Source organism: Musca domestica, unplaced genomic scaffold, assembly GCF_030504385.1.
Source record: "Musca domestica strain aabys unplaced genomic scaffold, Musca_domestica.polishedcontigs.V.1.1 14, whole genome shotgun sequence".
In the NCBI taxonomy this organism is placed as follows: Eukaryota; Metazoa; Arthropoda; class Insecta; order Diptera; family Muscidae; genus Musca; species Musca domestica.
The window spans coordinates 4428698-4453871 of NW_026712192.1; the positions used below are offsets into that span (position 1 = coordinate 4428698).

The window sequence follows — 25174 nt, forward strand, 5'->3', positions numbered from 1 at the left end:
CGGATAACATCGGCCAAAATCGCTTAACAGTTTTAAATCTCTTGTAACAAAAGTTCTTATCTACATCTATTGACAATTGTTTGACTATTGTTAATATTATTGGTATATGAGTTTATAGCGAGAATAAGATGTTGGCACAGCGACATCTATATTTCAGTAAGCATAACCACTTGGTGGATTTTAAAATGCGTTGGTTTAAACATGGACTAAATGACGCATGTTTTTACTTTTCCACCAGAGAGCGCCACAACAGCTTTTGTTAAGAGAGATAGACGTGCTTACAAACAGCTCTAAAGCTAATTTCACGAAAATCCACTTTTATTGGTTTGATAATCCTTAAAAAATATTCTCAAAAAAAAAAAAATCCATCAAAAAATCATGGTCCTTTAAAAATATACTAAAAAATACACGTTTATTGGTCTGATTGTCCTTAAAAAATATTCCTTAAAAAATCCACGTTTATTGCTCTAATATTTCTTGAAAAATATTCTTTAAAAAATCCACGCTTATTGCTCTGATGTTCCTTGAACAATATTCTTTAAAAAATCCAGGCTTATTGCTCTGATTGTCCTTGAAAAATATTCTTTAAAAAATCGACGTTTATTGGACTAGTGGTTCTTTAAAAAGTATTCTTTAAATAATCCACGTTTATTGGTTTGATGGTCATTGAAAAATATTCTTCAAAAAATCCACGTTTATTGGTCGGATAGTCCTTGATATTCTAATATTCTTTAAAAAATCCAAGTTTATTGGTTTGATGGTCCTTGAAAAATATTCTTTAAAAAATCCACGTTTATCGGTCTGGAGGTCTTTGAAAAATATTCTTTAAAAAATCCACGTTTATTGTCTAGAGGTCCTTGAAAAATATTCTTTAAAAAATCCACGTTTATCGGTCTAGAGGTCTTTGAAAAATATTCTTTAAAAAATCCACGTTTATCGGTCTAGAGGTCTTTGAAAAATATTCTTTAAAAATCCACGTTTATCGGTCTAGATGTCTTTGAAAAATATTCTTTAAAAAAATCACGTTTATCGGTCTAGAGGTATATGAAAAATATTCTTTAAAAAATCCACGTTTATCGGTCTAGAGGTTTTTGAAAAATATTCTTTAAAAAAATCTACGTTTATAGGTCTAGAGGTTTTTGAAAAATATTCTTTAAAAAATCCACTTTTATCGGTCCAGAGGTCTTTGAAAAATATTCTTTAAAAAATCCACGTTTATCGGTCTAGAGGTCTTTGAAAAATATTCTTTAAAAAATCCACGTTTATCGGTCTAGAGGTCTTTGAAAAATATTCTTTAAAAAATCCACGTTTATCGGTCTAGAGGTCTTTGAAAAATATTCTTTAAATAATCCACGTTTATTGGTCGGATAGTCCTTGAAAAATATTTTTTAAAAAATCCACGTTTATTGGTCTAGAGGTCTTTGAAAAATATTCTTTAAAAAATCCACATTTATTGGTCTAGAGGTCGTTGAAAAATATTCTTTAAAAAATTCACGTTTATCGGTCTAGAGGTCTTTGAAAAATATTCTTTAAAAAAATCCACGTTTATCGGTCTAGAGGTTTTTGAAAAATATTCTTTAAAAAATCCACGTTTATCGGTCTAGAGGTCTTTGAAAAATATTCTTTAAAAAATCCACGTTTATCGGTCTATAGGTCTTTGAAAAATATTCTTTAAAAAATCCACGTTTATTCGTCTGATGGTCCTTAAAAAATCCACGTTAATTGGTCTGATAGTCCTTGAAAAATATTCTTTAAAAAATCCACGTTTATTTGTCTGATGGTTCTTGAAAAATATTCTTTAAAAAATCTATGTTTATTGGTCTGATGATCTTTGAAAATTATTCTTTAAAAAATCCACGTTTATCGATCTGATGATCCTATAATATTTTTAAAAACTCCGCGTTTATTGTTCTGTTAGTCATTTAAAAATATTCTTTACAACATCCACGTTTATTGGTCTAGTGGTCTTTGAAAAATATTCTTTAAAAAATCCATGTTTATTGGTCCGATGGTCCTTGAAAATATTATTTAAGAAATCCCCATTTATTGTTCTGTCGGTCCTTGAAAAATATTTTTTAAAAAATTAACGTTTATTGGTCTGATGGTCCTTGAAAATATTTTTTAAAAAATCCACGTTTATTGGTCTAATGGTCCTTTAAATATATTCTTTAAACAAGTAAGCAAAGGCTATAGTCGTGCGGGGCCGACCATGTGATACCCCACAACACTACAATATGTTCGAAGTCTGCTTATATCCAAATCCATTTTGGAGGATTTCGTTTTTGAAATAATGTCAAAGAGCCACGCCCAGAGGTTACCCTTTTTGTTTTTTTGGCCCGGAGAATTTGGCAAAAGTTGTGAAAGTTGTGGTCCATTTTACAGCTAAAAGTAATCCAATGGTCATCCAAAATGCTAGACTTCTTCCCTGTCCTTAACTCTATTCCGATGCGAAATTCCGTGTCGATTAGTTTCAATTGTGGCCTATAGAGCGACTACAAAATTAGAAAAAAATAAATTTTTTTAGTCCATTTGCACCTCTAAATGTACATCTTAAGAACAATAGGCATTCTGACCCTACCCCCATGCCAAATTTCGTGAGGATCGGACGATAATTGCGACATGCATATAAAACCCTCAAAACGTAGTGTTGAAGGGTGTAAACATTTAGAAAATTTAAAATTAAAATTTGTAAGTCAATTGAAAAAATCGCACGCGATAAAAAAATATGACAAGAATTAAAAATAATGGAACAAAAAATATTTACTTTTTTATTGGTATATTATTCCGCGATTTTCTTAGATTTTCTGCTTTTCTGGTAAAAGACCATTCCGAATTAATGGGAATTGTGAAAATCGGCCCAGCGGTTCTAGATTTATAAGCAGAATACATAAGAACAATTCTTTTACATATATATGGTACCAATTTTGCTCTATATCCGATTTCTTGGCTATTAGCATCACTGTAATGGTCAGAAGTGATCTTTTAATGTGTTTGTGATTTGGTTGGGGTTGAAAATTTTCGCGCTTTAGTGGAAATTTTCCTATTTTCTTACATACAAGTTAGGGACTATTTCACCCGCTAATTATTGTCCGATGGCCGCCCAAATTGGTAGGTTTCTGCCCACTCCTAAACTCTAACTCCATGTAAGTTTCCGCGTCGATTGGTTCATAACTGTGGCCTATAGAGCAACTGCAAAATCAAGAAAATTTTCTGTTTTTGGCCCATTTCAACCCTTAAATATTTTGCAATCATCCCCACCTCCAATTTCAATTTCATGAGGATCGGTTCATAATTGCGACCTGTAGCTTGATTACAAAAAATCTTGAAAAATATTCTTTAAAAAATCCACGCTTATTGTTCTGATGGTCCTTGAAAAATACTCTTTAAAAAATATAAAATATTCTTTAAAAGATCTTGAAAAATATTCTTTAAAAAATCCACGTTTATTGTTCTGATGGTCCTTGAAAAATACTCTTTAAAAATATAAAATATTCTTTAAAAGATCTTGAAAAATATTCTTTAAAAAATCCACGTTTATTGTTCTGATGGTCCTTGAAAAATACTCTTTAAAAAATATAAAATATTCTTTAAAAGATCTTGAAAAATATTCTTTAAAAAATCCACGTTTATTGTTCTGATGGTCCTTGAAAAATACTCTTTAAAAAATATAAAATATTCTTTAAAAGATCTTGAAAAATATTCTTTAAAAAATCCACGTTTATCGGTCCAGAGCTCTTTGAAAAATGTTCTTTAAAAAATCCACGTTTATTCGTCTGATGGTCCATGAAAAATATTCTTTAAAAAATCCACGTTTATTAGTCTAGAGGTCCATGAAAAATATTCTTTAAAAAATCCACGTTTATTGGTCTAGAGGTCCATGAAAAATATTCTTTAAAAAATCCACGTTTATTCGCCTGAAGGTCCTTGAAAAATATTCTTTAAAAAATCCACGTTTATTCGTCTGATGGTCCTTGAAAAATAATAGTGGATTTTTTAAAGAATATTTTCAAAGACCTCTATACCGATAAATGTGGATTTTTTAAAGAATATTTTTCAAAGACCTCTAGACCGATAAACGTGAATTTTTTAAAGAATATTTTTCAAAGACCTCTAGACCGATAAACGTGGATTTTTTAAAGAATATTTTTTAAAGACCTCTAGACCGATAAACGTGGATTTTTTAAAGAATATTTTTCAAGGACTATCAGACCGATAAACGTGGATTTTTTAAAGAATATTTTTCAAAGACTATCAGACCGATAAACGTTAATTTTTTAAAGAATATTTTTCTAGAGGTCTAAAAATCTAGAGGTCTAAAAATCCACGTTTATCGGTATAGGGGTCTTTGAAAAATATTCTTTAAAAAATTCACGTTCATCGGTCTAGAGGTTTTTGAAAAATATTCTTTAAAAAATTCACGTTCATCGGTCTAGAGGTTTTTGAAAAATATTCTTTAAAAAATCCACGTTTATCGGTCTAGTGGTCTTTGAAAAATATTCTTTAAAAAATTCACGTTTATCGGTCTAGAGGTCTTTGAAAAATATTCTTTAAAAAATCCACGTTTATCGGTCTAGTGGTCTTTGAAAAATATTCTTTAAAAAGTCCACGTTTATCGGTATAGAGGTCTTTGAAAAATATTCTTTAAAAAATCCACGTTTATCGGTCTAGAGGTCTTCAAAAAATATTCTTTAAAAAATCCACGTTTATTCGTCTGATGGTCCTTGAAAAATGTTCTTTAAAAATCCAAGTTTATTCGTCTGATGGTCCTTGAAAAATATTCTTTAAAAAATCCAAGTTTATTCGTCTGATGGTCCTTGAAAAATATTCTTTAAAAAATCCACGTTTATGCGTCTGATGGTCCTTGAAAAATATTCTATAAAAAATCCAAGTTTATTGTAATATTGGTCCTTGAAAAATATTCTATAAAAAATCCAAGTTTATTGGTCCTTGAAAAATATTCTTTAAAAACTCCACGTTTATTGCTCTGATGGTCCTTGAAAATGTTCTTTAAAAAATCCACGTTTATTTGTCCTTGAAAAATATTCTTTAAAAAATCCACGTTTATTTGTCCTTGAAAAATATTATTTAAAAAAATCCACGTTTACTGGTCGAAGGTCCATGAAAAAATATTCCTAAAAAAATCCACGTTTACTGGTCTGTTGTTCCTTAAAAAATATTCTTTAAAAAATCAGTGTTTATTTTTCTATTGGTCCTTGAAAAATATTCCTTAAAAAAATCCACATTTACTGATCTGATGGTCTATGAAAAAATATTCTTTGAAAAATCCACGTTTATTTGTAATTATTTTATTCTTTAAAAAATCCGGAACAGTATTTGTATTTATGTATGTATTAGTACTTTTACCATTTGTTGACATTATAACGTTCTTTGCGAGAACACAAATTGGAATATTTTGGATTTCTGCCGGCTTTACATTTGGAAGCCGCTCTAGCGCAACCAGTATAGACGGGATTTTTAGCTATATTGGTCGTTGCATAATTACAGGCCAGTAAAAAATGTATAACACCGTTGCTGGTAAATGTGGAGGCAGCACAACCTAAGGCAATGTTCTGTTCCCCCACCATGGTTGTGAAGTGACCAATGTCTCTAAGGTAAGATCAAATTCTTAAAAATAATAAAAATTAAAATTATTTATTAACATACGGTCCCTTATAATTCGTAGGATAAGACCTTAGCTGCTTCCATTTTGTTTTCTTATATTCCTCATACCAGCCATCGATTGATGTTTTGATTAATCCTTTCATATCCAGCGTTTCCGTGTACGATATCATGGCCAAATTTTGCCCCGAATAATTATATCTTGCTGTATTTCGGCACTTATCATGGGTCATTTTACATTGGCGTACATTGTACGAAGCCATTTTAGCCAACTCAGGATCCCATCGCATTGTGGCCATACGACAGGCTGGCCTAAATTTGGCAACATTTCCACCGGCAATATAGTTACGCCTCTTATTATGTACATTAACAATGAGACTTTTCAGCTTTTTTCCTATCGGTACCATGGCAGCATTTTTCGGGCAGGAAGCATAGAATTTCTGAAAAGAGCGTCAATTAGAAGTTTGTTCTATTAATAGAAATTGGTAGTGTCATACCCCTGGCTGTCTTTTGCAGGCAATATGTCTAGCACCTGCTGGACACAATGCAGATTTACAATATTTGTTGGCAGCTACGCTTAAATATTCTGCAGTAGTGAGTAATGTTATTAGAAAATATATTTTCATTGCATTCTTGAAATTTAATTCCATTATTTGAAATTTGTTCGATCTCCAGTGTTGTTGAGGTTTAAATTTCATTTTTTTTTTCAATTTCTTATTGCAAAGTTAAGTTTATGTACATTTTTGTAATGTTTATATTTAAATCTCAATATTTATTATTTCAACTAGAATATTTTTCAATTTTTTTTCTTCAGATACTATTTCAACGAAATCGCAAACAATGTGTGCGAATATTTCAACATTTGAAACTTCAGTATCTGCGTACTATTTACACTTGAATAAACAATGTGAATGAATAGTTGCAAAATATGATGGTTTTAACCCCCCATCTTCACACAAAGAGGCTAGGTTTTAATTGTTTTCATACCCCCCACATACAGGGTGAGATAAAAAAAAACTACAACCAATTTGAGGCTGCTGTCATTTCTAAGCCACTCGTCCGACAGCTGTTAATATTATTCGAGTCACAGCTCATTATATTGTTTACAAGCGTACAAAAGCATTTTGGTGAGAATTTTCCAGAAAAAAAGTTATTCGTGATGGAATTCAAGCGTGATAGTGTGATTTCTTTATATTTGGCTGGAAAACCGCAAGTGGCTATCGTTAGAGCACTCCAGCATTTAAATGTGAATAAATCTTTTGTATCTCGTACCATCGCTCCTTATCGTGATACTGGTAACGTAGCCCGACGTCAGGGAAGTGGACGGAAGAAACCGGCAACATCAGCAGAAATAGTTCGAAAAGTAAAGAAGCGACTTGATCGAAACCCGCGTCGCAGTGGCCGAAAAATGTTTCGTGAGCTGAACATATCACAATATTCCATTCGGCAAATATTGGAAAATGAGCTCGGAGTAAAGCCATAGAAATTCCAAAAAGTGCAAGAACTTACACTGCAACAGAAAGAAAATAGACTCAAAAGAGCTAAAGAGTTGCTTTGCTGACCGAAAGTGGTGAATTGTCGAATTTGGCTTACTCCGATGAGAAAACATTCGTTGTCCAGCTGTTTGTAAACAAACAAAATGATCATGTTTACTTGCCAAAGAGGTCAGCTGAAAATGTGCACCTTCGGTTGGCCACCAGAAACTCGCGTCGCAGTGGCCGAAAAATGGCACGTGAGCTGAACATATCACAATATTCCATTCGGCAAATATTGGAAAATGAGCTCGGAGTAAAGCCATTGAAATTCCAAAAAGTGCAAGAACTTACACTGCAACAGAAAGAAGATAGCCTCAAAAGAGCTAAAGAGTTGCTTTGCTGACCGAAAGTGGTGAACTGTCGAATTTGGCTTTCTCCGGTGAGAAAACATTCGTTGTTCAGCAGTTTGTAAACAAACCAAAATATCGTGTTTACTTGCCGAAGAGGTCAGCTGAAAATGTGCACCTTCGGTTGGCCACCAGAAACTCGCGTCGCAGTGGCCGAAAAATGGCTCGTGAGCTGAACATATCACAATATTCCATTCGGCAAATGTTGGAAAATGAGCTCGGAGTAAAGCCATTGAAATTCCAAAAAGTGCAAGAACTTACACTGTAACAGAAAGAAAATAGCCTCAAAAGAGCTAAAGAGTTGCTTTGCTGACCGAAAGTGGTGAACTGTCGAATTTGGCTTTCTCCGGTGAGAAAACATTCGTTGTTCAGCAGTTTGTAAACAAACCAAAATATCGTGTTTACTTGCCGAAGAGGTCAGCCGAAAATGTGCACGTTCGGTTGGCCACCAGAACTCAAGCGCCGGCTATGGTGATGGTGTGGGCCGCCATAACAGCCGATGGTAGCTCTTCGCTCGTATTAATCGGCCGTGGAATCAGAATAAATGACGAATATTATCGCGAAAATATTCTGGAGGGTGTATTAAAGCCTTGGACAGGCAAAGATTTTGGCCGCAGACCTTGGACAATCCCACAGGACTCAGCATCATCGCAGTCAGCAGGCGCCACCCAAGAATGGTTATGAATTGAGGTTCCTCACTTCATTTCCAGCGCACAATGGCCAACAAAATCTCCGGATAGCAATCCATTGGACCAATGTGTCTGGAATATTTTGGAAAGCAAGGTTGGCACTAAAAAAAAAAACCAAAGTGTCGATCACCTCAAGCAAGCGCTTCGCCGGGAATGAGCCAAAATACCGCAGAACAACATTCGGGCAGCGTGTGACGGTTTCATTGGCCGTTTGAAGGTCATAATTCGTGCCAAAGTTGACCAATTCGAACCAAGCTAAATTTATTTTTAAAATTTAATGCTATTTCCGACATTTTTTGCTTTCATTCGATAAAATTTAAAAAAATATATAAAAATTATGGTGTTTGACTTTGTTGCAGTTTTTTATCTCACCATATACCCTACAAAGTATATTCTTATATTGAGATGAAAACAAGTAAAAAAGATGTAAATTCGGCCGGGCCGAACTTTGAATACCCTCCACCATTTAGTACATATTTGGCAATTTTCCAAAAAAAATAAAATTCATTAAAAATTCTGTTAAAATCTTAAAAATACCGAATGTAGCCGTATATTAGGGTCTGTACGACGACGCGGACCTGCATAGGCAAATTTTGTCACAAGGTATTACAATATTCAAATGCGAAACTTGAAAAAAATCTGTTTATAATGTAGCTAAAATCATCAAAATTCCGAATATAGGGAGGAATCATGGGAGTTGTAAAACGTGGACTGGCACAGACAATTTTTTGTCATAGGCTGTAGTATCCATTACGAACTTCAAATGCGAAATTTTAAGCAATTCCGGTAAATAATGTCGCTAAAATCATCAAAATGCCGAATATCGAGGGGGGGGGGAACCGTTATATGGTGGCTATATGAAGACGTGGACCTACATGGCCCATTTTCAATACCAAAAGTCCTGCAGACATATTACACATTTGAGTAAAATTTTATCAACCTACTTCATTTCGTTCGGAAGCTAGAGTGATTTCCACAGACGGACAGATGGACAAACGGACAGACAATGATGAATCGACATAGAATCTTATGCTGATCAAGAATATATATACTTTGTGGGGTCTAAAATGTATATTTCGGGGTGTTACAAACGGAATATCAAACTTAATATACCCTCCATAATATGGTGGAGGGTATAAAAATTTGCACACGATTTAGGTAAAAATTTTGACAGAATTATTTGAAATTCGGTATTTAGAGTTCGAAATGGGTTTCTACATACAAAACATGATCGGTATAAGCTCACATTGTTGTATAGCCTCCTAATACAGCACCACTCAATATTCTGTATTTTAGCGACTTTAGCTAAAATTTTCCACCAATCGTTTAAAATTTGGTATTTAAAATTTGCGATATATAAAAACTCCTCTAGCTGAACACTGTTCATGTAGACCCCAATAGCAACATGTTAAGATTACAGATCAATTTGTTCATTTGTTCAAAAAAGTACCGAATTTATTACCATTTAGTACAATGTCAAGATTTTACTTTCAGTCATTTCGCAAAGGCATTGATGAATAAATCAGTTATTCAGATACCTAATACCAAATTTAGTACCACTTGGTCCTTTTCGTTTCCGTTAGTATTCATTTCCATAACCACTTTAAATCTCAACCCTACACACTAATATCGACAAATATTGGAATTGTTTGTACCATTTAGTACCTTTCGAAAATCTACGGTATGCATTTCCAAAATCACTTTCATTCTGACCTCAACGCCAAAATTCAGAAACCTAATTTTATTCGTAAATAAATACTAAATTTTTTATACCCTCCACCATACATAATATGGAGGGTATATAAAGTTCGTCATTCCGTTTGTAACTCATCGAAATAATCATTTTAGACCCAACAAAGTATGTATATTCTTGATCAGCGTAAAATTTTAAGACGTCCGTCTGTTGTAATTACGCTACAGTCTAAACGAATTAAGATAGAAAGCTAAAATTTTGCACAGATCTCTCTTTTGTCTGCAGGCAAGTCAGGTTCGAAGATGGGCTATATCGGTCCAGAATATCGTATAGCCCCCATATAACGGTACCAGTCGATATTCGGTATTTTGATGATTTTAGCTACATTTTTTAATGAAATTGTCTATGAATCCATACTAGAAGTTCCTCCAAAGCTCTTTACCCCCTGAAAGAAAAATGTCTATATAGGTCCACGATATCGTATAGTCCGCATACAACGGCACCCTCCGATATTCGGTATTTTGATGATTTTAGCCACATTTTTCAATGGAATTGTCTGAAATTCCACACAAAGGGTGCGTTGTGAGCACTTTACCCCTGACAGAGAGTTGTCTATATACGCCTATGATATCGTATATCCCCCACGATATCGTATATCCCCCACATAACGGTACCCTCCTATATTCGGTATTTTGATGATTTCAGCCACATTTTTCAATGGAGTTGTCTGAAATTCCACCCAAGGGATTCTTTGTGAGCACTTTACCCCTTTACCCCCGGTCCACAATATCGTATATCCCCCCATATATCGGCACCTTCCGATATTAGGTATTTTAAAGATTTTAAAAGAATTTTCAATGGATTTTATGTTTTTGAAAATTTTCTAATTTGTTCGAAATGGTGGAGGGTATTCAAAGTTTGGCCCGGCCGAACTTAATGCTTTTTTACTTTTTACCATTCATTTGCTTTTGTACTCTGTAGTACTGGTACAGACACCGTCTCCAAAATGTCGATGGGTCTAAAGCCGGTATTTATGTTCCCTACCGGTAATACCATCCTGTATGAGTCGATTACCCCGGATTGAAAGCATTTATTTAAGACCATATCATATTTCTCAAATCGTTTGAGTATAATGAAACGATCTTGTAGTGGAATGTATAAAACGTTCAGTCCGGCTGAAATGCATATGCGTTTTATTTATTTTCATAAAATTTCCATTTATAGCATTTAAAACCCCACATATAATTGCAAATGCATTTCATACCAAATTTAAATAATAAAACCGTTTGAACATTTGAAAATATTTGAATATATTTCTTTCAACATGTAAATAATACAAGTCGTAATATTATATATTCAATATAATCGGATGTAGGCATCAATGTTCCTCTTCACCATTTGTTGACATTATACACTTCTTTGGGTGCACAGAGATTCGGATATTTCGAATTTCTACCGACTTTGCAATTAACCGCTGGTCTTGCGCATCCAACATAAATTGGTTTGTTATACATGTTCGTGGTTGCATAGTTGCAGGCAATTAAGAATGTCTTGTAATTTACACCATTGGTAGAATAAGTGGAGGCAGCACAGCCCACAGCAATGTTGCGTTCACCCATCATGGCCGTAAAGTGACCAATGTCTCTAAAGTAAAGGTGGACATAAATTTATTTCTTTTGAAGTTTCATACAAATTGAATAGTTTTTACTTACGGCCCCTGATAATTCAAAGGATAGGACTGCAACTGCTGCCATGTGGTATACTTATATTCCACATACCAGGCATTTATGGCTACGTTGATCAACTGCTGTATGTTCGGTGTGCCTGTGTAGGATCTCCAAGCCAAATTTTGCCCTGAAAACTTATACTTTGCAGTATTACGACACTTATCATGGGCCATTTTACATTGGCGTACATTGTACGAAGCTATCTTAGCCAATTCCGGATCCCATCTCATAGTGGCCATACGGCAAGCTGGCTTAAATTTTGCAATATTGCCGGTAGCAATATAATTACGTTTGCTGTTGTGTTCAGTGACAATGAATTGTTGAAGATTTCTTCCAATTTCAACCATGGCAGCGTCGGGGGAACAGGAGGACTCAAAGTTCTAAAAAATATGAAAATGTAATTCTTTTTTTTTGACTAACTTAATTTTGTAACCTCATACCCCAGTGTGATTGCAGGCAATGTGTGTAACACCTGTTGCACACAATGATGAGCCACAATAGTTGGCTGCGACTGCGCCTAACATTTCGGCAGAGAAAAGTGCTGCTATCAGGAAAATTATTTTCATAGTTCTTTAATGAGCTTTCAATTTCGACAAGTAGCTAGTAATGGCTCCAATTGCTTTGAAATTAGGCCTTTATATAGGCCGTGTTTTTTGCTTTCTTTAGATTTTACTGGCAGGATGCTAGTTTTACGTAAATTGCTCATATTATTTACACATAAAATATTTGTTTGCAAATATTTTCAGATCTTATCCCAACTTGAATATTTTTTGAATGAAATTTTTAGGAAATTTTTTGATTCTATTACAATTTCTTAAATCGTTGTGGTATTCCACACTTGAGTAAATATGCTACAAACATTTAGTTGAATTAGTACTTTTTTATTTTTATTTTTATACCCACAGCCATATGGCTGATATGGCTAAACGTGCCTCATCGAAATATCGAAACGTTTGTGGACCCTAGGTCTCTTTGTACTAAATCAGTTTTAGAACATTTGCAGTCGTTCTAGGGGTGTGTCCACTCCTTATGGTGTGGTGTCGATCTAAGGAGGTACTTTTGGAAATGTGTACTCATGTATACGAAAAGTACTAAACGGTACTAAATTTAGTACAATTTGAATTTGGAGGAACGGATAGAGCTAGAATCTTCAAATTTGAAATTAACATTACTGGCGGCGTTAAGAATTGGGATATGGAGGAAGTTTTCGAAATTTGTACTTATGTGCATGAAAAGTTCTAAATGGTACTAAATTTCGTATAATTTCAATTTAGGTGATCCGATAGAGCTGGGACTCCGAAATTTTTTGTTAAGATCACTGCTGGCGTTTGTAGTTAGGATATGGAGGTGGTTTTGGAAATGCGTACTACTATTGTTCGAAAAGTACTAAGTGGTACTAAATTTGATGGTTGTTCGAAAAAAGTAAATGGTACGAATTGTGGATCAATGTTGGTGTCTAGGATGAGTAGATTGTACATATTTATAGATTATGTTTGATATGTATACTCAGTGTTACTACATTTTTACCCTCTCTTCGGAAGTAGTTGAAATTTTCTCGTGTATCGCGATCAATATAAGTACCTATTTCATTTCAATGAAAAATTATTTATATATTGTTTTACCCTCCATAGTATAGAGGCTATATTAAGTTTGTCATTCCGTTTATAACACCTCGAAATATACATTTTAGACCCCACAAAGTATAAATATTCTTCATCAGCATAAAATTCTATGTCGATTTAACGATGTCCGTCCGTCTATCCGTCTGTGGAAATCACTCTAGCTTCCGAACGAAATGAAGTAGATTAATAAAATTTTACTAAAATTTATTTTATGTCTGCAGGACTTTTGGTATTGAAAATGGGCCATGTAGGTCCACGTTTTGTTAAAGTCCCCATATAACGGTACCTCTTGATATTCGGTATTTTGATGATTTTAGCTACATTATTCACCGGAATCGTTTCAAATTTGGTATTTGAAGTTCGAGATAGATACTACAGCCTAAAACAGAAAATTGTCTGTGCAGGTCCACGTCTTCGTATAGCCCCCATATAACGGTACCTCCCGATGTTCGGTATTTTGATGATTTTAATTACATTATTCACCGGAATTGTTTCAAATTTGGTATTTGAAATTCGTAATGGATACTACAGTCTATGACAGAAAAGTGTCTGTGCAGGTCCACATTTTGGTACAGACCCCATATAATAGTACCTCCTTATATTGATGATTTAAGCAACATTATTCACCGATTTTTTTAAGTTTCGCGTTTAAATAGTGTAATGACTAATGACAAAAGTTGCCTATGCAGGTCCACGTCGTCGTTTAGACCCTAATATGACGGCTACATTTGGTATTCTTAAGATCTTAACAGAATTTTTAACGGATTTTATTTTTTGCCAATTTTAAATTGCCAAATTAGTTCCAAAGGGTAGAGGGTATTCAAAGTTCGGTCCGGCCGGATTTACAGCTTTTTTACTTGTCTACTTATTATAATTTTATTTATATAACAAACATTTTTAAACAAACTTTTTTTTTTTTTTTTTTTTGGTAAAATTAAGAGGGGTAAAATTTTCCACTGTTTGGCTTTGTTCCGTTTTCTGCTGCTTCGCTTCAACAAAATACACATACATCCCACTCTAAAACGAGGACCTATATAGATAATTCTCTTTCAATTGATAAAGTACTCATAAGGAATTTCTTGTGTGGATTTTTAGACCATTCCATTAGAAAATGTGGCTAAAATCATCAAAATACCGAATATCGGGCGGTGCGGTTATATGGGGGCTATACGATATCGTGGACCTATATAGATAATTCTCTTTCGAGGTATAAAGTACCCACAAGAAACTCCTTGTGTGGATTTTCAGACAATTCCGTTGAAAAATGTGGGTAAAATCATTAAAATACCGATTATCGGGGTATCAATAGATATACCGCACCGAGTTTCACTAAATGAAAAAAATTGGTTGAATATGGAAAAATCTCTGCAATTTGGGCTGATATTACATATGTATATGGTGAACAAAACCCGTAAAATCGGATATCGAAGCTAAAAAAAATTGAACCGATCTCTATAAAATTTTTGTAAAGGTTTTTTTCGATCTGTATCTGATGTCCGGTATAAGATATTATACGGGTGAAGGACTTTAACATCAAATCGGATGAAATATATATGGGAGCTATAGATTTTTCAGAACCGATTTTCACCAAAAAAATTTAAACACTTATTTCTAGACTGAATTCCGTCGGATGTGCCAAAATTTAGGTAATTTGGACTGATATTGGCCATTTGGTGCACATTTAACCAGAAATCGGTTGAAGTATATATGGGAGCTATATCTAAATCTGAAACGATTTTGACAAAATTGTAGCCACTCATTTCTCTGTATGTGATATCTGGTACATAAGATTATTGTTGTAGAATGGAATCGGATGAAACATTTATATTGGAGCTATAGCTATAGTTGAACCGATTTTCACCAAATTTGATGTACCTACTTCTAGACTGAATTCGGTCGGATGTGCTAAAATTTAAGTCATTTGCACGCACAGACGGACTGACATGCATAGATCGACTCAGAAAATGATTCTATGAAGGTTCTCAAAAGTAACTATAAATCTATCTCGTTTCCTTCTCTATATTACAACCACACAAAGACATAATAGCCTTACCACTAGGTGGTATTAAAAACAAAAAAATCAATAGCCGTTATATTTTATTTTCAATATATTTTGATATATGTCAAGATTTGAACATTTTCTATTCATTACATTTCCCATTCACCAATTGTTGACATAGTAGACTTCTTTGGGTGCACATAAATTCGGATACAGCGAATTTCTACCGACTTTGCAATTCACACCAGGTCTAGCGCAACCCGTATAAACTGATCTGTTCAACATGTTCGTGGTTGCATAATTGCAGGCAATTAAGAATGTTCTATAGTTAACACCTTTAGTCGAATATGTGGAGGCAGCACAGCCCACAGCCATATTGCGTTGACCCATCATGGCTGTAAAATGGCCAATGGCGCTATGGTAAAAATGGGAATAAAATTTTCTTGAAACGAATTGTACTTCGATTTTACTTACGGTCCCCTATAGTTCGGAGGATAGGACTGCATCTGCCGCCATGTGGTGTGTTTATATTCCACATACCAGGCATTTATGGCCTGCCTGATCAGTTGCTGAAAGTTCGGTGTGCCTGTGTACGATCTCCAGGCCAAATTTTGCCCTGAAAATTTATATTTTGCCGTATTGCGACACTTATCATGTTCCATTTTACATTGGCGTACATTGTACGAAGCTATTTTAGCCAACTCAGGATCCCATCTCATTGTGGCCATTCGACAGGCTGGCCTAAATTTGGCAATTCTCCCGGTAGCAACGAAGTTGCGTTTAGTGTTATGCTCAACGACAATGAGTCTTCGCAGAGCAGGCCCCATTTGAACCATGGCAGGATTGGAGCAGGTGGCATAGAATTTCTTAAAAAAAAAAAAAAAAAATTATTTTAATTTTTTTGATATCAGCATAATTGTGTTGCTTCATACCCCAGTATTGTTACAGGCAATATGTTTAACCCCATTTGCACACAATGATGCATGACAATAGTTGGCAGTGGCTGAAGCTAAAAATTCGGAAATTATAAGAACAACTTTTAAAAAATATATTTTCATTTTTTATCGAAATATCCAATCGCTTCGGTCGTCTTCACTATTTTATAGCTCCAACTAGTTTGAAATTACTTATTTGTGTATGCCTAGTTTTGTACTCTGTTTGTACCTGCCAAGAGGATATTAGTTTTACGTACATTTTCCATTTTGTTTATACACAGAAATAAATCAACGATAAATATTTGTGCTCAAATATTTTTTATATCTTTTGCAGATTTTATTCCAAATTAACAAGTTTTTGAATGAAATTTGTAGGAAAATTTTGACACACGAGTAATAATTTTTAATTACAATTCCTCATATCTGTGTCGAGCCCCCCACTTGAGTAAATAACAACAAATATTTACGCGAATAAGTGTTTTGAAAATTTGCGTTTTTATACGCCCCAAATATTTATTTATTTTTATTTCGTTTTAAGTAAAATTTGTTTTTGGAAAGAGAGGGAGAGAGTGCGCGTTTCTGTTGTAATGATTCAAATTTCCGCATTGATACACCTATATGGACAACATATTCAAATAAAGATTTTATGGGATTTAAGACCTATATTTGATATTCCAGGTGTCAAAAATCATCAAAATACCGAATATTGGGAAATACGGCTATATTTGGCTATACAAACACGTGGACCTATACATACAGTGTTTCACCGAAAGAGCTAGAACCCATTAAGACCAACGAATACCAATTTCTTGACAAATCCGCGAAGAAATGTGGCAAAAACCATCAAAATACCGAATATCGGGAGGTACCTATATATGGGGGCTATACCAAATCGTGGACCTACACATGCAATGTTTCGCCAACGGAGCTAGAACCCATTATGACCAACAAATACCAATTTTCAGACAAATACGTGAAAAAATGTGGCAAAAATAATCAAAATACCGAATATCGGGAGGTACCTTTATATGGGGGCTATACAAAAGCGTGGACCTATACATGCAATGTTTTGCCACACGAACTGGGACCCTTTATGACCTACATATACCAATTTTCAGACAAAATCATGAAAAAAATGTGGCATAAATCATCAAAATACCGAATATCGGGAGGTACCGTTATATGGGGACTGTACCAGAACGTAGACCGATATATCTCATTTTCAATACCAACCATACTAGACACAATACAAATTGCTCTGCTAAATTTTGGCGCTCTACGTCAAATAATGTGGGCTGTATCGTAATTTCAACAGACAGACAGGCAGACAGACGGACATCGTTAAATCGACTTAGAATTTTATGCTGATTAGGAATATAAATACTTTATGGGGTCTACGACGAATATTTAAGGATGTTACAAACGGAATGACAAAGTTAATATACCCTCCTTTCCAAGGTGGAGGGTATAAAAAGGTTTGTCTCTGATGTCATTTGAAATATTTCTATTACTTGTACAAATAAAAATTCATTTATTTGCACCCCTTAATAACGGTTATGCCTGCAGGTTCTTCTTCTATATCTATAAATTGGGAAAATGTTTGTTTGTTTGTAATTTATGGACTCGAAAATCACTGCACCGATTTTCCTTAAAATTCCTAAGTACAGGGTGATATGAAAAAACTGCAACCTACTTCAGACTGCTGTCATTTCCAAGCCACTCGTCCGACAGCTGTTGAAATTATTCCAGTACCAGCTCATTATAATGTTTTCAAGCGTACAATAGCATTTTGGTGAGAAAAGCTATTCGTGATGGTATTCAAGCGTGATAGTGTGATTTCTTTAGATTTGCCTGGACAACCACAAGTGGATATAGTTAGAGCACTCCAGCATTTAAATGTGAATAAATCTATTGTGTCTCGTACCATCGCTCGTTACCGTGCTACTGGTAGCGTAGCTCGACGTCAAGGAAGTGGACGTAAGAAAACAGCAACATCAGTTGAAATGGTTCGAAAAGTAAAGAAGCGATTTGAACGAAACCCGCGTCGCCGTGGCCGAAAAATGGCTGGTGAGCAGAACATATCGTAATATTCCATTCGGCAAATATTGAAAAATAAACTCGAGGTAAAGCCATTGAAATTCCAAACAGTGCAAGAACTTATACCGCAACAGAAAGAAAATAGACTTAACAGAGCTAAAGAGTTGCTTCGCTTGGCCGAAAGTGGTGAACTGCCGAATTATGTTTTCTTCGATGACAAAACATTCGTTGTCCAGCAGTTTGTAAACAAATAAAATGGTCGTGTTTACTTACCAAAGAGGTCAGCTGGAAATGTGCACCTTCGGTTGGCCACCAGAACTCAAGTGGTGGCAATGGTGATGGTGTGGGCCGCCATAACAACCAATGGTCGCTCTTCGCTCGTATTAATCGACGAATAAATGCTGAATATTATCGCGAAAATATTCTGGCAGGAGTATTGTAGCCTTGGGCAAGCAAACATTTTGGTCGCAGACCTTGGACATTCCGACAGGATTCAGCACCATTGCTCTCAGCAGGCGCCACCCAAAAATGGTTACAAAATGAGGTTCCTCGCTTCATTTCCAGCGCACAATGGACACCAAAATCTCCGGATACCAATCCGTTGGACTATTGTATCTGGAGTATTTTGGAAAGCAAGGTTGGCACAAAAAAAATACCAAAGTGTCGACCACCTCAAGCAAGCGTTTAACCGGGAATGGGCCAAAATACCGCAGAGCAATATTCGTTTGAAGGCCATCTCACCCTGTATATTAAAACATCACCTGAAAGTAACATTGAATATATACAATCTTTAAATTCCACTTGGAACTGAAGATATAGTCAAATTATTTAAAGTCGGTTGAGGTTTTGCTATATCTCCCATATATTTATTTCAGCGGATTTCATGTGTGGTATGTACCAAACCCGATATATATGACCGATTGCAATAAAATTCAGAATATGTTGCGGAATTTGGTTACAATAATACATTTTACAAATTAATTAGAAATCGGTTAAGATTTGGATATAGTCCCCATATATATATTGTCGGCCGATTTCACATGTTGGACGCACCAATTTCAATGAAATATGGATGGTGTGACGGAATTAGATGTAAAAGTAAATTTTGTCAAATTATATTGAAATCGGTTCAGGTATTAGGCTAACAGTAAAAAAAACTACACAACAATTTAATTGAGGATACGATTATTGCGGAGAGGTATGTTGGTACCTCGAATTCTCTAATAGCAACAGATATGTCACTCAACTTTAAAATATTGCAGTTTCCTGCACGCTTGGCATTTGCTATGAAATTAATAAATCCGAAGGACAAACCCTTCGTGCATGCGCACTAAATTTGACATGTTCATGCATTTCTAATGGTCAGCTGTTCCTGTCATGTTCACGCGTTGGTTTTTATACCCTCCAGCATAGTATGGAGGGTAAATTAAGTTTGTCATTCTGTTTGTAACAACTCGAAATATACATTTTAGACCCCACAAAGTATAAATTTGCTTGATCAGCATACAATTCTGTGTCGATTTAGCGATGTCCGTTCGTTCGTCTGTGGAAATCACTCTAACTTCCGAACGAAATGAAGTAGGTTGATAAAATTTTACGCAAATGTATATTATGTCTGCAGGACTTGGTCCTGGTAGGTCCACGTTTTGGTACAGTCCCCTTACAGTAGTACCTCCCTATTTTCGGTATTTTGGTGATTAAAGCGACATAATTTACCGGAAATGTTTCAAATTTGGTATTTGTAGTTTGTAATAGATATTACAGCCTATGACAGAAAATTGTCCGAGCAAGTCCACGCCTTCGTATAGCCCCCATAAAACGGCACCTCCCGATATTCGCTGTTTTGATGATTTTAGCGACATTATTCACCGGAATTGTTTCAAATTTGGTATTTTAAGTCCATAAAGGATACTACAGCCTAAGACAGAAAACTGTCTGTGCAGGTCCACGTCTTCGTATGGCCCCCATATATCAGTACCTCCCGATATTCTCATTTTGATGATTTTGGCGACATTATTCACTAGAATCGTTTTAAAGTTGGTGTTTAAAGTTCGTAATGAATACTACAGTCTAAGTCAGAAAATTGTCTGTGCTGGTCCACGTTTTCATATGGCCCTCATATATCAGTACCTCCCGATATTCGGTATTTTGATGATTTTAGCGACATTATTCACCGGAATTGTTTCGAATTTGCTATTTGAAGTTCGTAATGGATACTACAGCCTAAGACAGAAAACTTTCTGTGCAGGTCCACGTCTTCGTATGGCCCCCATATATCAGTACGTTCTGATTTTCGGTATTTTGATGATTTTCGCTACATTATTCACCGGAATTGTTTCAAATTTGGTATTTTAAGTTCGTAATGCTTACTACAGCCTATGACAGAAAATTGTCTGTGCCGGTTCACGTCTTCGTATGGCCCCCATATAACGGCACCTCCCGATATTCGGTATTTTGATGATTTTGGCGACATTATTCACTAGAATCGTTTTAAAGATGGTGTTTAAAGTTCATGATGAATACTACAGCCTAAGGCAGAAAATTGTCTGTGCAGGTCAACGTCCTTTGTATGGCCCCCATTTAACGGCACCTCCCGATATTCGGTACTTTGTTGATTTTAGTGACATTTATCACCGGAATTGTGTCAAATTTGGTATTTTAAGTTCGTAATGGATACTACAGCCTAAGACAGAAAATTGTCTGTGCCGGTCCACGTCTTCATATAGCCCCCATACAACGGTATCTCCCGATATTCGATATTTCGATGATTTTAGCTACAATATTCACCGATTTTTTTTTTTTTTTTTTTTTTTGAATATTGTAATGACTTATGACATAAGTTGCTTATGGAGGTAAATGTCGTCATATAGACTATAATATACCGGCTAAATTCGGTATTTTTAAGATTTTAATAGAAATTTTAAGGAATTTTATTTTTTTTTTTTTTTGTTTTGAAAATTGCCAATTTCGTTCTATATCGTGGAGGGTATTCAAAGTTCGGCCCGGCCGAACTTACAGTTTTTTTTGTTAAAATTAATTTCAAACTGAAGATGCTTGACAGAGAAACAAAACATGAAATGTGTGTGAGACCATTGCTGCAAAAAGATAATAGCTATAACATCGCCCTTTACCTCTGTCAAATTTTTTCGAGATCGGGTCAGAGTAAGATATAGCTCCCATGCATATTATTATTTATTCTTTATCCGATTTTAAAATTAAGCCTTCTCAAAGCCATAATATGCATTTTATAGAAATGATATTTAGTACACGAGGTCACTAAAAAATACCTCCGTCAAAAAAGCGAAAATCGATTCAAATAAAGACCGAGCTCTTATACCTTAGTTTCAACCGAATTTAAAGTTAAGCCCATAGTAGTGTGGTATATCATTAAGTGGGACCCACCCGACTTATGTTCTTTCCACACCGGTCTTTTACTGCTTTATTTGTTATTTGTGTTTTTTATACCCTCAGCCATATGGCTACAGAGGGTATATATCATTTGATACGGCCAAAACGTGCCTAGTCGAAATAACGGTTTTAGACCCTAGGTCTCTTTGGACCAAATCCGTTTCAGAACATTTGGAGTCGATCTACCGATGTCCGTCCGTCTGTCTGTCTGTCTGGCTGGCTGGTGCGCACGATAACTCTCGAAGAAATTATCCGATTTGGTCCAAATTGGCTACATCGTAATATTTTTGTCAAACTTAAATCGAGTTCGGAGATGGGCAATATCGGTCCACTCCTTCTGGTACCTCCCCACAAAAGGTCGAAATTTTCAAAAAATATATTTTTTGCACAGAAAGAGAAAGGATAATCCGATTCTGCTCCAACTTTGCAAATTCTAATATTTGCGTCAGTGCTAGGTCAGGTGTGAAAATGGGCAATATAGGACCACTCTATCAAGTACCTCCCCCACAAATGGTCAAAATTTTGTATAATTGCAACTCTCATAAAATGTGATGCAAGAGTCCGATTGTCTTCAAATTTAACCCAAGGTCTGGTGTTAAGATTAACAATATCGGTCCACTCCTTCCGGTACCTCCCCCACAAAAGGTCGAAATGTTCAAAAAATATATTTTTTGCACAGAACGAGAAAGAATAATCCGATTCTGCTCCAACTTTGCATATCCTAAAATTTGCGTCAGTACTAGGTCAGGTGTGGAAATGCATAATATCGGTCCACTCCATCAAGTACCTCCCTCACAAATGGTAAAAATTACAATCTCATTAAATGTGATGTAAAAGTCCGATTGTCTTCAAATTTCACACATCCTAATATTTGTATTAACCCATGGTCTGGTGTGAAGGGGGAATACATCGGTCCACTCCTTCTGGTACCTCCCCCACAAAATATTGAAATTTTGAGTATCCATGAAGCTCATACAACGCCAAATTTCCGATAGGAAATGGGCGATATTGGCTCATTCCTTCGGGATCTGCTCCATAGAGAGTCAACGTTTGAATAATCTTAACACTAGTCAAAATATATTTAGATAATCGAACATGGGCTGAGGGTATATATCTGGCGGCAATACCGACTGATACTTTTTAACTTGTTTTATTAATTTTGTCTTCAAGCTTTGAAACATAAAATGTTGCAATAATTTCGAAATTATTTTTTAAAACATTTACCATTTGTTGACATTGTATACTTCTTGGGGAGCACACAAATTGGGATATTTTGGATTTTTGCCAGCCTTACAACTAGCAGCTGCCTTAGAGCAACCTGTGTAGATTGGTTTACCGAGCATATTTGTGGTTGCATAATTGCAGGCAACTAAAAATGTTTTATAACCCACACCCGGTGTTGAATACGTGGAGGCAGCACAGCCCACCGCAATGTTGCGCTCACCCATTAGAGCAGTAAAATGGCCAATTGCTCTAAGAAAAAAACAATACATTTCTAATATCGATTAGCAAAGAGAAACGATAACATTAACTTACGGTCCCTTATAATTCGGTGGATACGACTGGAGTTGAGACCATTTGGTATATTTTTGTTCCGCATACCAGGCATTTATGGAAGCTATCAATAACTGCTGGACATTCGGTGTTCCCGTAAACGATCTCCAGGCCAGATTTTGACCTGCAAATTTAAATTTTGCTGTATTGCGACACTTGTCGTGAGACATTTCACATTGCAGAACATTGTATGAGGCTATCTTAGCTAGTTCAGGATCCCATTTCATTGTGGCCATACGGCAAGCCGGCTTGAATTTGCCAATATTACCACCAGCTACAAAATTACGTTTATTGTTATGGGCATTGACAATGATTTGTTGCAGATTGGCGCCAATCTGTACCTTGGCAGCATCTTTGGAACATTTGGAGTGAAATTTCTAAAAAGTAAAGTCGATTTTATTTTTATTCGTCGGGGTAAATATTTGTTTTCGCATACCCCAGTGTTTTTGCAGGCAATATGTGTATCACCTTTGGGACACAATGACGAGTTACAATAGTCGACTGCTGTTACGCTAAAAATTGCAACAATAGTAATAAGTAGTGTAATTAGAAAATATATTTCCATTTTCCTCTGTATAGTCAATTCCGACAACTGGAGTGTACTAACTTCTAAATTGAATTTATTTGAAGTTAAGAGGCATTAAATTCCAAGTATTTTTAACAGGATGTTATTCTGCGCCGCGTTTTAATTTTGAAACCTCAACTGCAAATATTTGTGCTCAAATACAATTCAAATTTTTTTGCCCTCTTTTCCAACAAATAAATAATTTTAAGCAGAGTAAGAATATTGTTATCGCCTATATCACTTGTATAAACAACAACAATTATCTGTACTAAAAAAGCGGGCTTACACCTTATACTCTCACCTTAAAATTTTTTGTCATTCTATTTCTCATTCTGCAATACCTTAAATTCTGCAATTTCTTAATCTTCGCCAAATTCTAGTTGGAATGTCTATAGGTAATCATTCAGATTTTTAAATTTATTCATACCTAAATTTCAGTAGTTTTGGACAAATTAATTTACCCTCAGCCATATGGCTAGAGATGATATATGTTATTTGATAGGGCAAAAAACCGCCATCATCGAAATAACGGTTATAAACTCTAGGTCTCTTTAGACCAAATCCGTTTCATGACATTTGGTGTCGATCTAGAGATGTCCGTTCGTCTGTCTGTCTGGTTGGCTGGTATGCACGATAACTGTCGAGGGGGTATTCAATTTGGTCCAAAATAGGTTCATCGTAATATTACTCTCAAACTTAGATCGAGTTCGGAGATGAGCAATATCGGTCCACTCCTTTTGGTACTTCTCCCGCAAAAGTTCCAAATTTTCCAAAAAAAATATTTTATTGCACATAAAGAAAAAGTATAATCCGATTTTGCTCTAACTTTGCAAATTCTAATATTTTCTTCAGTGCTGGGTCAGGTACGAAAATGGACAATACCCACTCCATGAAGTAACTGCCATACAAAGGGTCGAAATTTGGGATAATTATAAATGTCATAAAATGAATGATTATCTTCAAATTACACACAGCACAATATTTTTATTAACCCAAAGCCTGGTGTGAAGATGATTATATCGGTACACTCCTTCTGGTACTTCCCCCACATAGGGTTAAAGGGTTTTGAATAACGAAAACTATCATAAAACCCTAAACAAGCATCTTCTGTTCATATTCACAAATACCATTATTTCTGCTAACACAAGATCTGCTATGAAGATGGGGTATGTCGGTCCACTCCTTCTGGCACCGCCCACACAAACGGTCAACATTTTGAATATCCATGAATTTTAAATAATTGTTTTTAGGCTTGTATTCTATTGGATGTGCTGCCCCAAGAAATTGAAATCGGACGAAGATTTTATCTAAAATTGGACCGCTTATCACTAATTGTAATAGGGTTCGTCCTTGGACCTAACTACTGATTTGTAGATAGATTTCAATCAGACAGTAAATTTGTTTACAAAAATACATGGACAAACGGGCAGAAGGACGAACATGT

At 35.2% G+C, this 25174-nt stretch overlaps 4 protein-coding genes across 4 annotated transcripts; all 4 read right to left on the minus strand.

Moving 5' to 3' along the window:
* Positions 1-5358: 5358 nt before the first annotated feature.
* Positions 5359-6299, minus strand: LOC101898502 (antigen 5 like allergen Cul n 1). Its single transcript, XM_020037721.2, has 3 exons — positions 6117-6299; positions 5665-6059; positions 5359-5607 (listed from the first exon to the last, which is right to left on the minus strand). The coding sequence occupies exons 1-3, from the start codon at positions 6267-6269 to the stop codon at positions 5361-5363; spliced, it is 795 nt and encodes a 264-aa protein (XP_019893280.2). The 5' UTR covers positions 6270-6299; the 3' UTR covers positions 5359-5360.
* Positions 6300-11274: 4975 nt separating this feature from the next.
* Positions 11275-12198, minus strand: LOC101898326 (antigen 5 like allergen Cul n 1-like). Its single transcript, XM_005186196.4, has 3 exons — positions 12051-12198; positions 11596-11990; positions 11275-11527 (listed from the first exon to the last, which is right to left on the minus strand). Exons 1-3 carry the CDS (start codon positions 12174-12176, stop codon positions 11275-11277), a joined length of 774 nt encoding a protein of 257 aa, XP_005186253.2. The 5' UTR covers positions 12177-12198.
* Positions 12199-15393: 3195 nt separating this feature from the next.
* Positions 15394-16480, minus strand: LOC101898151 (antigen 5 like allergen Cul n 1-like). The gene is made up of 3 exons (XM_020037723.2): positions 16164-16480; positions 15706-16097; positions 15394-15646 (listed from the first exon to the last, which is right to left on the minus strand). Exons 1-3 carry the CDS (start codon positions 16287-16289, stop codon positions 15394-15396), a joined length of 771 nt encoding a protein of 256 aa, XP_019893282.2. The 5' UTR covers positions 16290-16480.
* Positions 16481-22780: 6300 nt separating this feature from the next.
* LOC101896237 (antigen 5 like allergen Cul n 1) lies at positions 22781-23791 on the minus strand. Its single transcript, XM_005186184.4, has 3 exons — positions 23602-23791; positions 23148-23542; positions 22781-23084 (listed from the first exon to the last, which is right to left on the minus strand). The coding sequence occupies exons 1-3, from the start codon at positions 23728-23730 to the stop codon at positions 22832-22834; spliced, it is 777 nt and encodes a 258-aa protein (XP_005186241.2). The 5' UTR covers positions 23731-23791; the 3' UTR covers positions 22781-22831.
* Positions 23792-25174: the final 1383 nt, after the last annotated feature.

Bases quoted from the DNA above. Each gene is read 5' to 3' on its own strand.
- LOC101898502 (XM_020037721.2), bottom strand. From the start codon at position 6,269: ATGGAATTAAATTTCAAGAATGCAATGAAAATATATTTTCTAATAACA. The intron at 6,060-6,116 runs GTATGACACTAC...CGCTCTTTTCAG, and splicing joins CCTGCAAAAGACAGCCAGGG to AAATTCTATGCTTCCTGCCC. The intron at 5,608-5,664 runs GTATGTTAATAA...ATCTTACCTTAG, and splicing joins CCTACGAATTATAAGGGACC to AGACATTGGTCACTTCACAA.
- LOC101898326 (XM_005186196.4), bottom strand. From the start codon at position 12,176: ATGAAAATAATTTTCCTGATAGCAGCACTTTTCTCTGCCGAAATGTTA. The intron at 11,991-12,050 runs GTATGAGGTTAC...CATATTTTTTAG, and splicing joins TTGCCTGCAATCACACTGGG to AACTTTGAGTCCTCCTGTTC. The intron at 11,528-11,595 runs GTAAGTAAAAAC...CCTTTACTTTAG, and splicing joins CCTTTGAATTATCAGGGGCC to AGACATTGGTCACTTTACGG.
- LOC101898151 (XM_020037723.2), bottom strand. From the start codon at position 16,289: ATGAAAATATATTTTTTAAAAGTTGTTCTTATAATTTCCGAATTTTTA. The intron at 16,098-16,163 runs GTATGAAGCAAC...TTTTTTTTTAAG, and splicing joins TTGCCTGTAACAATACTGGG to AAATTCTATGCCACCTGCTC. The intron at 15,647-15,705 runs GTAAGTAAAATC...TTTTTACCATAG, and splicing joins CCTCCGAACTATAGGGGACC to CGCCATTGGCCATTTTACAG.
- LOC101896237 (XM_005186184.4), bottom strand. From the start codon at position 23,730: ATGGAAATATATTTTCTAATTACACTACTTATTACTATTGTTGCAATT. The intron at 23,543-23,601 runs GTATGCGAAAAC...TTTACTTTTTAG, and splicing joins TTGCCTGCAAAAACACTGGG to AAATTTCACTCCAAATGTTC. The intron at 23,085-23,147 runs GTAAGTTAATGT...TTTTTTTCTTAG, and splicing joins CCACCGAATTATAAGGGACC to AGCAATTGGCCATTTTACTG.